We start from the raw sequence: 16,665 nt of genomic DNA on the forward strand, positions 1-16,665 counted from the left end.
AACAAGAGCAACGGAGATAGTGAGTGAAAGAAAAAAAAGAAATAAAGCCAAACTAGACGAGTGTAGGTACAGAGTGAAAGGAGGTATTAAACATTGGTCAAACAAGGAAAGTAGTGATACAGAGAGAAAGGATGTAGGAAGGATAGGTGAAATAGGGAGAGTGGAGATTGGAGTTAAATGAGGTAGATTAGAGGTAAAACAAGGAAGTTGGAGATCAAGATGAAAGGAGGTAGGAACTAGAGGTCAAACAAGGATATTGGTGATATGCATTCAAATAAGGTAGAAACGATGGACAATTCACGGACACTGAAAAACATAGTAAAATGATATATGAAAAAACTGGTCCGACAAGGGGGGTTAAGATACGGGATAAGGGCAGGTAGAAAACAAATGTCAAACAAGAGGGTGGTGATACAGAGTGAAAGGAGGTGGGAAAGATAGGTCAAACGAGGAGGGTGGAGAAGTAGAGTGAAAGAAAGTAGGGAAAGATAGATCAAATGAGGAGGTGATAGAGAGTGAAAGGAGATGGGAAAGACAGGTCAAACGAGGAGGGTTGTGATAGAGAGTGAAAGGAGATGGGAAAGAAGGGTCAAATAAGAAGAATGAATATATACATTGAATGTGGGAAAGACAGGCCAAACAAAGTGGTTGGAGATACAGAGTGAAAGGAGAAGGGAAAGCTAAGTCAAAGAAGGAAAATGAAGATATACATTGAAAGGAAGTGTGAAAGACAGGTCAAAAAAGGAAAGTGTGGATACAAAGTGAAATGAGTTAGGAATAATTATGAAGATGCAGAGTGAAAGGAGGTGGGAAAGATAGGTCAAACGTATAGGGTGGTGATACAGAATGAAAGGAGATGAGAAAGATATGCCAAAAAAGGAAGGTGGGGATACAAAGTGAAATGAGTTAGGAATGATTTGCTAATCAAGGAGGATTTAGATATTGAGTGAATGGAGGTAGGAAAGGTTGGTCAAATGAGGAGGGTTGAGATGTAGAGGGGGGAAAGATAGGTCAAACGAGGAGGGTGGTGATACAGAGTGAAATGAGTTAGGGGTTATATGTCAATCAAGGAGGATTTAGATATGAGTGAAAGGAGGTATGAAAGATGAGGGTAGTGATACAGAGTGAAAGGAGTTGAGAAAGGCAGGTCAAATGAGGAGGGTGGTTTGCCAGAGTGAAAGGACGTGGGACAGATAGTAAAAACAAGGAAGTTGCCGGTATAGAGAGAAATGAAATAGGACAGATAGGTGAAATGAGGTTAGAGGTACTGTTTAAAAGGAGGTAGGGAACATAGGTCGAGTCAAGGAGGATCCAATGTCGTTAGTGGTTTCACGTGTTTATATGAATGGTAAATGTCATATAATGGAGCTAATTGGTATCAAGGTAGATAAACCTGTATATATACACGTGTCCATTTTTTAATATACTTTGAAAATAGTATTTTATTAACATAACGGTTTTAGATTACAGCAAAATAAAATCAGTGAGTGAGATGCTTTTAGTATGTAGTTAACATACCTTAATGTTACTAATACTCCATTGTATACTAGTAAACCATAACTTTAGGAAAACAGTAAGGCGTTATATAAGTGCATACCTGTCTAACAGATATGTGGTGTAGTGTTATGATATGTGCATAAAACAAAAAGTAATCATTTTTAAGAAACAAAGAAATTGAGACATTCATTCTTTGTCAATACCGTATACGATTAAAACCATTTCAGTGGCTTAAACGTGAATTCTGATAGTGTTAACTCTTTCAAAACCTAACGTTAACGCGCACTTTTCTGGAAAGGCCTTTATTGGTGTATACAACGTACCCGTACTGATACAGATACATATAGCAGGATATAGATCAGGATACGGACAATTACGTCAAATAGGCCACATCCATTCTCGTTCACCAGAATGCAGATGCTATGTGTATCACAAATTTACCAATATCAAACCTCTGATGAATAAGAATGGGCCACATCAGGAAATATCTAAAAACAGATGCTACATAATCGTTAGTTAATTCTCTCATCACGTCACGACTAAATTATTGCAATGCGCTCTTGCATGATGCTTCAAAAATCAAGTTGAATATACTTCAAAGTCTTCAGAACACTTCAGTTCGCATCATAACGAGAACATCGCGTTATGATCATATTACACCGGTCTTAAAAGAATTGCATTTGATACCTTGTTCTCTAATACATAGCATTACATGGCGAATCAGCGATTTATGTCAAAATTAGCTAGAGCTCTATCCGCCAGTAAGACAATCGAGATTCAAGAACTTGAACTCAAACAGTTTTTCATCAGTTGCACCGGTGTGCTCAGGTTATGGAATGCCCTGCCGGTTACCATAAGAGACGCTAAAAGTTAGGATGAGTTAAAAAAAACAACGCACTTTTTGATTAAATCTATGGAAACTAACTTTGCAGTTGAAAGCAAGCTGTTGTAAGACCATGGACCTATAAAATTTAGTATGTTAATATTGGTGGTCATAATTATTCCTAAATGACCATTGTTCCACTTTGATGGGTTTAAATGCTTGTTTATGTTTTAAAATAATTAACCCTGGGGAAGGGACAACAGTCGTCATCGTCAGTTTTATCAAATAGTAGTATGTAACCTTTTTGTACAGTACGGTAGAATACATCATGGCCGACGGAGAAAAACAAGCCCAGGTAACAAACACAAACAAACGAAGAGAAGAACAATGTGAGATAACAGAAGGCTAAAAGTTACCATTAATAGAAGTGTTACGTTTTTCTTCGACATATATTTCCAAAATGATAATCATTCTTCGCCATGTTGTTGTTGTTTTCGAAAATATTTATATTTTGTCATCTTAGTCACAGAAGAATTATGTTCATTACAAAATGTTGTATGAAAAATACACAACATTTAATTGAAGTGTGTTGCTTCTTTGTTTTTCAAATATGCTTATTGCCATAAGGAAAATAGTTCATTTAATGGAGGCCCACACCTAAGTTGATACTTGTGATTTTCTGTGAAACTGAGGTCTGTCCTCTTTAAAAAGTTCGCTAAAAAAGATATGATCTTGTACTTTTTTCAGAAACAACTCCCCAGCGGTCCATCTCTAGATTACGGTGACGAAGTGAGTGAAGGGACTCGTCTTATGTACGAAAAAAACGCCAACACAATGGATGAAAGTGAGTAGAAACAACAACAGCTTTGTGTTCTCTTATAATTCTATAGTACAAGTGTTATATCTCCATAGTTATATAGTTTGAATTTGAAGTTTTTAGCTTTTTACCATTCAAGATATTTATAAGCATGAAATGTGGGATATATGTTAATAAAATCTCCTTACAATGATATTAGGAACATCACTAGCAAGTCTAACTACTTTCTTACATTTCTTGAGCTGTTTTCCATGACCAGCTGAGGGAAATGGAAAATTAGGAATCCGCATTTGCTTTTCGATTCTGTATAAATTTCAATATTGTTTGACACCATTGCCATTGTATTTTTATTGCATAAATCTTCATTATTATTTCGAGCCAGTTTTAATTTCTGATTATCAAATACTAACATGTATCACATACCTATTCAGAGGACTTGGTTTGTCTTCGCTAAACTTTAAGGCCAACATAAACTAGTGTTTTAGCATACATGTGATAATTTCTTGGGTCGATTTCGGGACACTCGTCGTAATGTCAACACACACTAGGGGGGTTTGGGGGCGGATTTTTTTAAATGGGGAACGTCTGTGGTGCATTCTAGAACATATATGGGGCTATTTTAGTTGTTTTTAACGTCGGGAAATGTACTATTTTGACTGCCAAGACTTATTTTTTACTTGACATGGTTTGTTTTTTTCTGCATTTTCTTGAAAAATAAAACCACCAGATATTTTCCCAGGCTTTAAATGAAGTGCCTACAGGAGGATATGCAGTCTACTTTCGGTTTCATCAAAACAGGAAATAAACAACTATACGGGCACCTGTTTTCCTGCACTTTTGAGAACATGCGTTACGAAATATTTATTTTTTTATCACATTTAAAACGTTTGCAATTTATGACACACAATATTTTCCAGACGATCAAGAAGATTTTCCAGTCGATGAGCTTTTTTCTGTTTGGAGATGCATATAATTTTGATAGAGACCTGTCAACAATCGGCTGTATAAAGCGATCACGTGACTTACCATGGTCACGTGATTAAAGCACTCTATATAAACACCTGTAAACCCCATATCGTCGATTTTTCGGCGTAAAAATACACAACGATAGTTCGAGATAAAGTTCAAAACACTAAAATTCCTTATGGACGAGTAAGTTGTTAAAAGTTGTTTAAAGTATAACGACGTATCGACTTTGAAATTTGAATGGAATATGGGATGTTTTCCATGTTTTAATTTTGTTTTTTTACTCATTTTGTCACTTTCTTTGAACTTACCTTCATGTTCTTTTGTCGGTAAAATATCAATTCATCAATTAAAAGCTATCATTCATAAGACCAAACAAATCCATATGAAAACAATGAATTTGTATACAAGAACCCTCCCCGACTCGTTAAGCACAACAATAGGCCAATAGATCGATTATCGGGTGATTGATGATGACCTCGACCACACACGTACCAAGTAACGGATAAGTGTCAACATGTCCTGTGTTTTACGACCAGTGTCCCGGACAGGCAAAATAGCTGACTTACATTGGTAAAATTAAGATAATCGATTCCGAGATTATTTTTTTTCAATTTTTTTATGACTTTAGGACAAACATGCACCCTCCATGACTCCGTGACAGAGATACGATTTCCGGGACAATCCCGGACGTCTGGGACGTTATCACGTGTATGGTTTAAGCCAGGAATTAAAAAGGGCAGAGTGGGCCAAAAAAGGGGCATGGTGCTTTCTTAAATGGGAAAACAATGCGCACAATATTAGCTAAATGTATTGTTGTAAAAACGACCATGTATCAAAGTACATGCATGTTCATGCACACATTGTAGTAATATCCCTACAGAATACTATTAATTTTTCTTTCTTCTTTACCCTCTCGGGTTGTTGTCACCATGGCTCTCACAAGGTATTTTTTGGGGGAGAAGTCACTTCTCCCACCAGTCAAATTAGGGAGAAGTGGGGAGACTTTAAGGAGAAGAGATACTTATTGTAAATCCTGAGTGCCATGCCATAAAACTTTATATTCACATTTACTTTGATTGCTTTTACTAGAGGGAATGTTAAAAAAAAGTGTGTGTTTATTGCCTATCAAATGTGTACTTGTTTAGAGTCTCCTTTTTGCAATGTATAGTTTACTCCAAAAAGCGTCTAAAATAAAAACAAAGACATTTAAAAAAAATACCATTTGAAACAATCAGAATGACCTTATATATCATTAAATTCCCAGACTTCGTCCATTTGTATCATCAAAGCGACATTGACTTCGCCGAAAATTTTAGCACATGTATTGTTAATCTATCAATCAGCGAGTATTTGGCCACTGTCCCATTAGTCAAAACATCGCAATTAGCCAATCATAAAATTTGGTTATCTCCTAATCCGATAATTGGGCCGTGTCATCCAATTACCAAAACATCGTCGGTATGCGGAGCTATTGAACGTTAACCAATCAGAATGTACATTGAGAAGACCCTGATCAAATGATATACGTTCGTTAAAATGAGATATAAAAGGCGACATAATTATGAAAAAATCGTGTCAAGCATTAATGAAGTTAAAAAGTAATTGATATATGTATTGAACAAACAATGCGAGACGTTTTAAACATTGTTGCTTTTGAAGCAGACGGTCATATTCATCTCGGGCCATCGGCAAGGTGGCGCTAAGAAAATCAATAACATGACGTATCACCAAATATTTGATTGGTTTTAGTGAAATGTTCATGATAAAAAAATTGATTTGTAAACACCAAAAAATATTATTTTCTTTGCTTTATGTAGAGTTTTAATACTTACAGTATTTTTCTCCTGTTTACGATGTCAAAAAAATCCTGTTAACGATGTCAAAAAAATCGGCGAGATCACCATTTTGTCAGAACAATTTTCCGAGTTAATTTATTAACCTCCCATTATGTATTGGTAAAGTTTTCATCAGTTAGGACTGTGATTTAAATGTCATTTGGTTCTTAAATTTCAGCATATTTTAAATTATTTAGCCAGAGACGGTAAATAACAGCATAGCTGAATGTGACATTCGTATCCTATCCCGAACGTACCAAAATAACTTAATTAATCAAGTTAGATAACTCTAGTTTGCATTTAATGCAAAATAATTGCCCTTTATTTTTCGACTTAGTTTAATTCTGGTTAAGGTTTTGCATGTAACAGCATTTAAGTCAATATCTCAGCAAATATATCATGTATTGCATTGAAACTTTACATATGTATTCCCAACTATATAACCTACTAAATTAATGAAGTTAGGTAACACTTTTTTTGAATATAATGCAAATTATGGGCCTTTATTATTTGACTTAGAAATTCTGGTTAAGGTTTGTAAGCACACACAGGTTAATATCTCAGCAACTACTGGATGTATTGCATTGAGACTTTATAAAATGGTACTCAACCATCCAATCTACTTAAATAACCAAGTAAGATAACTCTTGTTTGCATTACATTCAAATAATGGCCCCTTTTTTATTCGACATAGAAATTCTGGTTAAGGTTTTGCATGTAACCACTTTTAAGTCAATCCTTACACTGAAAAGCGGCAGAATAGTCGAGCACGCTGTCTCTGTGGCAGCTCTTGTTAAACTGTTTAATGCTTGACAACATTTTTCATCATTTCTTCGCTTTTTCTATCGCAATTTAACAATTTTTTTATCATTTGACCAGTGTCTTCTCTGATTGGTTAACATGGGACGTTACGATAATTGGATGAGAGTCGTCTCTTGAAACTATGTGATTAGGATATTACCAATTATAAATGGGTAAATTAATTTAATTTGTAACAACATCGGCATCAAAGATCGACATTTAGAGGTACAACTTCGATGTCTCAGACAAGGAATAATGTGTCAAAATGAACATCAGTTAGCACCCTGATTATAAGCGTGAATTACCGTTAATCAGACCCGCGGTGATGACGGTCGTGTGCCTAAGCATGCACTGATCTGTGACAGATTAGGAAATGGTGACATTGACCAATGAAATACTTTTAGGGCGTAACTTTGTGATAAACAACGATCTGAATGGTCAGAAGGGCGCAAGGGGTGGGGAAAATATGACAGGGCATGTAAAAAGGGGCAACGGAGCGGGGTCAAAAAAGGGCAGGGCGGGCCGCCCTTCCATTCCGCTTTAGCTAAAACACTATAAACTGTGTCTTGTATCTTTCTTACTTGACTATTTTTAACTTTTCGTTAACTTTCATCAACAGTGGAATTATTTATTTATACAAAGATTTATTGTTGTTTGATTAAGGATTATTTAGTATTTGTTGTTTTTTTATTTATCTGTAGTATGGCCTTGATATGTGCTCTTGGCTTTCAAATACTGACAGCATCTGTTGAAGTATAAGTTATGATCAATGCTAAAACTAACTTAGTACTAATTTCTAAGTTGAATCTATACCTGGTGATAGCCTTTTAGCTTGATTATGATGAAAACTGAGAATAGCTTATAGATTAGAATCACTCTTGAATCCATTTTCTGGGTAGAAACCTGTACTGGTGTCCTTTTTTCGAGACCATGAGAAAGTACTTTGGCTGATCGTACCCACAACCACTTGGATGAGGGTTGGACTCTTAAACTCAAAAATAATTAGCTAAATTGCTAATATACCAAAATAAATCACATACAGACTATGAGGTCGTTGAAGGATAAAGATTATATTGAAAACAGGCACTTGATTGTAAATTATGACTGTAATGTTGTGCCATTATTTTGTAAATTTTTAAAAATGGCTGTTAACATTGTATCATTTTCTACCAAAATGCTAGCCAATCATGACATAGAGCATGATAAAAAGGAAAAGAAGAGAAAAGGTATTATGTGTATTGTCATAGTACAAAAACATCTGTGTATCTTTTTTAGAGAAAAAATATTGTCAATGAATTGTTAATCTGTTTTTCTGTGAATTTTTTCATTATCTATGATTTTTTTATAACCTGGTCTGTTTTCGGACAGAAAAAGTTGAGGTATTGTCATACTACAGCCTTGCAAAAACTTTCTCTTTGGCCATAACACAAAATATGATATTCAATGAAACTTGGTACACATGTTGCCTAAGACAATATGCACTTGTAATGCAAGTTTCATAGCTCTGGCTTTAATCACAATTACACCTCAATGTTCTACCGAAAAAAACCCAGAAGGTTTGCTGTTAGCTCCGCATTGCTCTTGTTTTAAATTTGAGTAATATTTAGATTATCTGCCAATAGGCAATCATTGACTTGCTTTTAGGATTGGTTTAAAAGTAATATACACAATAAATAGTATAGAATTGTTTATGAATAAAATAAACCACACAAACACGTAAAGTTTATTATCTTAAACGTTTCGGGTTTTTTATAGAATTGTTTCAAATTTGTTTGAAGTAAACCTTTCAGCTTTTAAACGTGAAAGAATATTGTTAGCACAATGAGCTACATGTATATCCATGATCTGGTATGAAATCAGAATATTTATTTTGCCCCAGTTCCACATCATATCACCCTCTCTAAATGATTTGCTTGGTTTTTCCAGTGGAATTTGATGGTAAGTGTAAATATGTTCATTATGGTGTTACATTTACTAACATGTGTGTGAATTGTTGTGCGTTAATAACTCCTGTTTGATAATGTTAAAGATGGTTGAAGAAATATGTCCAAGTTGTCTATTGATTGATTGCTTGTTTCAAAGTTATAACTTGTGTATACACTGAAAGGCAAGATTTTTTTGTTACTCAGACCCACGGACAATTTTGTTTGCTATTTTTGTGAAAACAAGTCAACCTTGAAAATGAATTGCCATCCCTTCATGTTTAATAACACTGCAAACCAATGATGATTTTTCATTCGAACATCTGTTTTCGATCAGCAGGTCTTGATCTCTTTCCAATAAGATTTTTAAAAATATACTGGTATTTTTTTTTAATTTGACAAAACTAAATTATAGAATGATGACTGCTTTCCCTTTGATAATAAAATATTTAAAAAATCACTTTAATTTTGATTGATAAAAAGGAAACTGACAAAATTTTGTTTTCTTATTGATTTTTCCCCTTTATCCTGCTGATAATATTTGAAAAGTCAGAGTAAAAGAAATCAGGAAAAAAACTTGCCTAATCTTTATTCTCACTAGCACTGATGGTAAAATAACCTTTTTGACCACCATCAAGGTCCAATGACCTTAATCACTAAAAGTTGTCTGCTTGCTGTGACCTTGTACAGGAAGTATTACCCAGGGTTCTTGAGTTTATTGTAGAGCTAAGGACAAATGACCAAGAAATTTGCTAAGAGATGTCAATGACACTGCTTATAAAGCAGGCAACTGCTTCATCAAGGATCTAGGATGCAACTTGTACCTAGGATGGATTCTATACAGTGCAAAACTACCGTTGAAAATCTCTCCAAAAATATGAAACCAAGCGTTGAAGCTTGCTGGCTCTTAGGTTTTTCTGTCATTTATAGTAAAAGAAGTCATGTTCTTTAAAAAGTTGAAAATAAAAAAATAAAAAATAAGTGACTGTTATTGACAAATTTTGCAGCTTTTCTATGGGAAATTGTCCTTTGCTCTATAAATCCCCCTTACATGTCTACACAAGACAGCAAAATATTTTTACCTATAAATCTTTTGACTATGCTCAAACTTTGTATACATATTTCTCGGAATTGAGAATTTTATTGAAATAAATATTAAACAAACTTGGTATTTTCCCTAAAAATAGCACAAAGTAAAAAAGAAAAAGAAAACATTTGGCATATTTATAAAAAAAACAACAACTCTTTTACACCAAGAATATGTATTTGATAATTGGCTAATATTGAATTTATGATCGACATAATGATCATGTTCATCTTTAGCTTAACGATGGCCTGCAGGTAGAGAAAAGTGACAGAAATAAAAATTTGGACAGTTTTAGCGCATACAAGGACACCAATTCAAACTTTCAATGATGATTACCTCAGAATTTTCATGCTATATTTCACATGAAATATATTATTAAGATGTCTATATTTTTCTTCATTTCCTATGGGGTGTATATGAAAAATGTCCCATGTAAACAATGGTTACTCTGAGGATTGTTCTGATCTTAAAAGTTTACAAAGAGGTTTGTTTTAATGTAAATTATATAATTTCACCATTTATTATCATATGTAAGACTTTCATCTTAAGACTGAGCTTACAGAATGCCATTGTTTTCAGTGTTGTAAATCTGAATAAATTATTTTGATCAAACATGATACATATAATTATCTTATATATAAATATACCGAAATATATCCATTACTTTATGCATTAAATTTCACTAAATAAATTCTGTATTATGCATCATAGTGACACAGTACTAAATTTAAACATGAACAAATACAAGAATATAGCTTTTTAAGTAGATCAAGCGGTTGATGAAAATAAAATTGGATAAAGAAATTTGATGTATATATTAAGCACTGAAAGCACTCTTGAAGTTGAATTTTGAAAATGATTTGGTTTATCTTAAGTCTTTTTATTGCCAAATAAATTGATGTACAAGATTTTAACTTTAGTTGCAATAAAGAAATTACTTGTACATGTAATTTAGAAATTCAAAGCTGCATTCTTACAGATTGACATTTTTGTTATTTTTTGTCTCAATGCCTTCAATCATGTCTTATACTTGATAACTCACAAAACAATAGATTGAAAAACATTTTTTTCTAAAACTGTTAGAAATGCTTTTAGCCATCATTCATCAATTATTGAATGTAAATATGAAAACCTGCGATCAGATATTTTGACAGTATTCTTACAACACTGGTTTCCGCACTTTTACACAAAAAATGGCTCATTCCAAGACAAAAAATAAAAATGTTGTCAATATTGTAGATCTGTGAGAGTGCAGCTTTAAAAATGTAACAAAACTTAAGATGTTTTGTTAATTTTATTTTTCCACAATTCAGCCACAATGGACGTGTGCATATTCATGCGGAATCGCACAGGGATCCACGTGCAGTTGGAGGAAGGTCAGAACGCGGAGGCAGAAGATTTATTTGACATCGTTCTCCAAGACCAGAGTCTTCCGTCTGAGTGCGAGGATGTGTTCGCACTGTGGCTCGTGTCGCCACTATTGGGTGAGGCGTAGTTTTTGTTTGTTTGTTTTTTTATACCCTCAATGAACTTGTTCACACTGTGGCTATTGTCACCATTGTTGAGTGAGGCGTAATTAAAGCTTATTCTCATGGCCGTGAAGAACATGTTTGCACTGTGGCTCATGTCACCACAGTTTATTTTTCACAGAATTATTTTTGCAGTGTGAAACATGTAACACAACAAGACATTGCTGTTGGATTTTCAATTTGTCTTTGATTAATTCAAGTTTTAAGTTCTAAACATAATTGATACAAAATTTAGTTAACTTTATAATGAGTTTATCATTCATAAACATGGCTCCCAAATTGAGTCTTGTTTGTTATTTTTTAGCTCGTCTTGTTTGTTTTTATGAAGAGTCAAGTTGTTGTCATGGCGATTCATAAAAATCATTTGAGATATTTACATAAAACCTAGTACATGATACCAGCTTTGGCGTCCGCATGCAGAGCTTCTTATTAATGGAAGTTATCATATGTTTCCAGAGTTACGACTAAAGAAGAAACACAAGCCGTTCTTCATGGTTAAACAGTGGGACGAGCTCTGCTCTCTCTACACAGACGCCAAAGCCACGGAGATCCAGGAAGGTTGGAAGAACTTACATTTGTATAATAAACAGTTTACCATTTATTTAAATGATACATTGAATGTACCTTTGGCATATTAAGTAGACATTTCATTCATTGAACATAAACATTTTTCATGGAAGAACAAATCAATTCTTGCTTTAAATTTCAATATAAGACATAAATTATTGCATACATTTCATTATATTATACCTTACATAAATGTGTCCCTTCTTTGTATATATAAAGTTGATCGGTCCGTATATCACTTTATTTTGTTATATATTCCAAAATGTAATATGGAACGCTGACGTCATACAACTGGTAAGTGTGGCTTGCTTTTTTCACAGCGGCAAAAATTGTCGCTAATAAACATTATAAACATATATACAACATAATATACACCTTCTGGGGCTTACTGGCGGGTCCTTATAATGTCATATGACCCTCAGTGGTGTGTAATATTTCTTAAATAACACACAGCATTTTGCATTATATTTCAATACCACATATTTATTATTGCATATAGTTTATGTTACAAATTTATGGTTGTCTTAGTTTAGGTGTCTGCCTCTAATCAAACAGGTTGTGGGTTAAGGCCCAATCAGAGGTACTTTCTTAAGGGCCCTCAAGATCAAATACAGGAATGGTTTCTAGCTAGAAAATGGACTTGAGCAAGATTCATCCGTGCGGAATTTAATTTCTAATGTCAAATTGGCAAATTTGGTGAAGCTATAAGACCGGGGATATTTAACTTCATTTTATGTTTTTTATTTTCAGATGAACCAGTGCTTATGTTCCAAAGAAATGTATTCTTTCCCAAAGAACAAGAGTATAATGTAAGTTTTTTTGCATCAACTGATAAGCATGGCCGACTAAAGGGATAACTTTGTCCAGCGGCAGCCATAACGTCAAAGTCACACCTTTATTTCTGATCAATATTTTCTTTTAATGATTTGGTGCTGAGTTTTCAAACTTGGTATGCACATTGTTCATTGTCAGTAGATGACACCTTAAAAATTTGGTGTCAATCTGTCACAGATCATGGTCATTGTGATCTTGACTGGTAAAATGATGGACAATAGGAAGCACATCTGATTTGTGGATTTCATGTTAAATCTATAGAATAAAATGGCCATTTCGTTCAATCAGCTTATTCATCTATATTTCAAATAGGTAAGGGATTTAGCGAGAGGGTTATGGGAGGTTGCTGCACCCTGTCTTTTTTTTGGAAGCACCCTTCTGCCTTCATGGAGACCAGACTGTGCACCCTACTGCATTCAAGAATTAAATACTTAAGATAAAATTTCAAATCGGTTTTCAATTTGTCAGAACTACACACACATGTTTACACATCATTCTTTGTTTTCAGATAACCCATGAGCAGATCCTGTGTTATCTATACCATGAAGCGAAGTTTAACGTATTGGAAGGTCGGTACATTCTAGCGCGAGACGAATACCACACACTGGCGGGAATACAGGCGCTTCTATCCATCGGGAAATACAACCAGCGTGACCACATCCTAGAAACTTACAGGTATGATATTTAATAGTATCTTCAACCACCACCTAAGTATAATTGAAATTATACACAAGCATTGTGCATGATTTCCATCACAATGGTAGTGGGTTATATAACTTTTTTTCTCCTTCTTCTTACCATTCCGATATGGGAGTTTATGTATAGACGAAAACCAAGAAAACATTTTCTAATATGAAACAAGTGCAGGTTAGTTTATACTAATTTATTTTTGTACGATTGTGACAAAAGCTGATAGCTTATAGAATAATTATCGAGTCTGTTTCCTGGGCAGAAACGAGTATGGGTGTCCATTTTGAGAATCCGTGACCCAAGTAATCCTGTTGGGGATCAAAGCTACAACCTTTGGGTGAGAGGGGGACACCTTTACCACTTGACCACTAGGGCAGGTTAAATTATTGATAAAACCTTGGCCGATATCAATGATTCATAAATGTTACCAGGTTTTCCTTAATGCTATATAATGGTAGGATGATGGATAGTGGGTTCTTAAATCATGTTTTGTGAAAGAGTAAGTGTGACAACGCTTAACAACAAGACTGCAACATGTTTTGAATATATTGATCATATCCAGCATGTCCAATGATAGCCTTTTTGATTGATAAAAAGAGTTCACAAGGTCTATGGGACTGAGCAGACAACAATCTCCCCAAACACTTTCACTCTGGTGCTGTGTGAACTGCTATAATACTATGTGTTTCTAATATTCTATATCCTTCAAACAATTTAATACAAAAGTAGAATCTACATGTCAATTTCACACAAATAAACCTGTTCTTCTGCAGTCAAAAGGAGCTTACATAATTTGATCATGTGACAGCCAAAACATTACATTTAAAGTATTAGTTATTTATGAATATGATATAGGGGAGGCAACTACTAAAACAACTTATTATACAGTTAAGACTCAAAGAGAATTATGATCTCCCTTGTACTATATAATTTATAGGATAAAATCTGCTGGGATTGCATAAATATATATATATATATATATATATAGATGTATCATTCAACTTTAAGACAATATTCATAAGTTATTGAATAATATGTAGCACTTTGGTGTGAAATTGGCCGTCACTTGATACATTTCCTAATTACATATCAAAAAAATGGAAAATGCCACCATTATTTTAGCTATATTTAGAATCAGTCTTGCCAGAAATGTCACCATATGTTTTTCCTATATTCAGAACCAGTCTGACCCAGAAATGTCACCATTTGTTTTTGCTATATTTCAGAACCAGTCTCACCACGAAATGTCATCATTTGTTTTTGCTATATTTCAGAACCAGTCTCACCAAGGAATGCCATCATTTGTTTTTGCTATATTTCAGAACCAGTCTCACCACGAAATGTCATCATTTGTTTTTGCTATATTTCAGAACCAGTCTCACCCAGAAATGTAATCATTTGTTTTTGCTATATTTCAGAACCAGTCTCACCAAGGAATGCCATCATTTGTTTTTGCTATATTTCAGAACCAGTCTCACCCCAGAAATGTCACCATTTGTTTTTGCTATATTTCAGAAAAAGACTCACCTAGGAATGCCATCATTTGTTTTTGCTATTTTCAGAACCAGTCTTACCCAGAAATGTCACCATTTGTTTTTGCTATATTTCAGAACCAGTCTCACCAAGAAATGTCATCATTTGTTTTTGCTACATTTCAGAACCAGTCTCACCAAGAAATGTCATCATTTGTTTTTGCTATATTTCAGAACCAGTCTCACCCAGAAATGTCATCATTTGTTCTTGCTACATTTCAGAACCAGTCTCACCAAGAAATTCATCATTTGTTTTTGCTACATTTCAGAACCAGTCTCACCAAGAAATGTCATCATTTGTTCTTGCTATATTTCAGAACCAGTCTCACCAAGTAATGTCATCATTTGTTTTTGATATATTTAGAACCAGTCTGACCATGAAAAGTCACCTTTATTGCTATATTTAGAACCAGTGTGACCCAGTTCTATCCCGAGCACATCTACCGCAAACCACAGACGGGATTCTTCAAGAAAAGGACTAACGAGCAACGAGATAACATTGATGCTTTCTGGCTGGATGCTCATCGCCAGATCTCGCAGGAGTTCGAACACGAAGATATAGACCGAGTGAAGGGAGATCTATATCGACGATATCTCGACATATGTCGACCATACCCCTTCTATGGGTGAGTCAACTATGATTGAAATACATGTAATACTAAATTTAGAATTAAATGCAAAGATGGTTTTCCCCATATGGTTTATAGCCTCTTCTTAACTGTCTGTCCCCATTGTCTTGATCAATTTGAAGTTCCTTATTACAAAATCAAGCTAAGCATCCTATTTTTGTTGGGTATAATTTATGTTGTATTCTCTTGTTAAAGAGATTTGAGATGTTGAAGAGATTTGAGACTTTCAAAGAAAATTATTGTTCAAGACATTTCCGTCTAAAATCAGTAATTTGTGATATTGGGAACTGTTCATCCTTTAAGCCATCATATTAATCATTTTCGGCCATCATATTAATCAATTTAAGCCATCATGTTAATCAGTTTAGGCCATCATAGTTATCAACTTGGACCATCATGTTAATCAATTTTGGCCATCATGTTAAATAATTTGGCCCAAACATGGGGGCTACAATGTTAATCATTTGAGCCCTCATGTTTATCAATTTGGGCCATGTTATTCATTGAATTCATTATTAGAAATGTCTACGAGTTTAAAACCATCTTATTACAAAGTCATAAATGTATCTGGATGTTAACATCTTGGTTTTTCATTCTGTCATGCTTTTCTTTCACAGGGCTGCGTTCTTCGACAGTTTCATTAACAAACCGTTAGGAAAATTGGGTTTCTTGAAGCGGAACCATAACATTGAAACATGGACAGCAATAAACACCAACGGAGTTACCGTTATCGACAGGGAAAAAGATGTAAGAAGGGTTTAGATCTTGAAAGGAATATTTTATATCTTAATTTTCACAAATAAGTAGTGGAGATATTGTCAATTTGGCACTGCCAATATCTGCCAAGTATCAGCATTAATTATGAATTAGGGCCTTCCCCATGCCCTTTTAGCACTCTTGTACCGGCGTGTCTGTTTTTAAAATCTGTATCACGGGAGCGCTTGATAATCATGTTCCTATCATTTTGGTATTGAAAAAAAGTTGCAGGGGGAGGGGGGGGGGGCATGGCCATAGGGTGGATCCTGTCAACGTTACTGCCGCCAGTAATTCGGATGGGGAATATTCATTCATTGCATGTGCCATTTTGCAGTGGAAATGTAAAGAAAATTGACGTGTGGAAGGGGGTTACCCCT

At 34.5% G+C, this 16,665-nt stretch overlaps 1 protein-coding gene across 2 annotated transcripts in view; it reads left to right on the forward strand.

Annotated features, from left to right (window-relative positions):
* The first annotated feature begins 2,626 nt into the window (after nt 1-2,626).
* Nucleotides 2,627-16,665, forward strand: part of LOC128208636 (FERM domain-containing protein 8-like) — a 28,734-nt gene continuing 14,695 nt past the window's right edge. The window contains exons 1-8 of one of the 2 annotated variants that reach the window (XM_052912184.1): nt 2,627-2,675; nt 3,068-3,164; nt 11,065-11,235; nt 11,737-11,838; nt 12,598-12,656; nt 13,190-13,356; nt 15,311-15,529; nt 16,150-16,279. In XM_052912184.1, the coding sequence (XP_052768144.1) occupies nt 2,649-2,675; nt 3,068-3,164; nt 11,065-11,235; nt 11,737-11,838; nt 12,598-12,656; nt 13,190-13,356; nt 15,311-15,529; nt 16,150-16,279 (972 nt within the window). In that variant the 5' untranslated portion in view covers nt 2,627-2,648. Of the gene's footprint in view, nt 2,710-3,067; nt 3,165-11,064; nt 11,236-11,736; nt 11,839-12,597; nt 12,657-13,189; nt 13,357-15,310; nt 15,530-16,149; nt 16,280-16,665 lie in introns of both variants that reach the window. The other variant, XM_052912185.1, reaches the window with a different exon arrangement.

Source organism: Mya arenaria, chromosome 11 (genome assembly GCF_026914265.1).
Source record: "Mya arenaria isolate MELC-2E11 chromosome 11, ASM2691426v1".
Lineage (NCBI taxonomy): Eukaryota > Metazoa > Mollusca > Bivalvia > Myida > Myidae > Mya > Mya arenaria.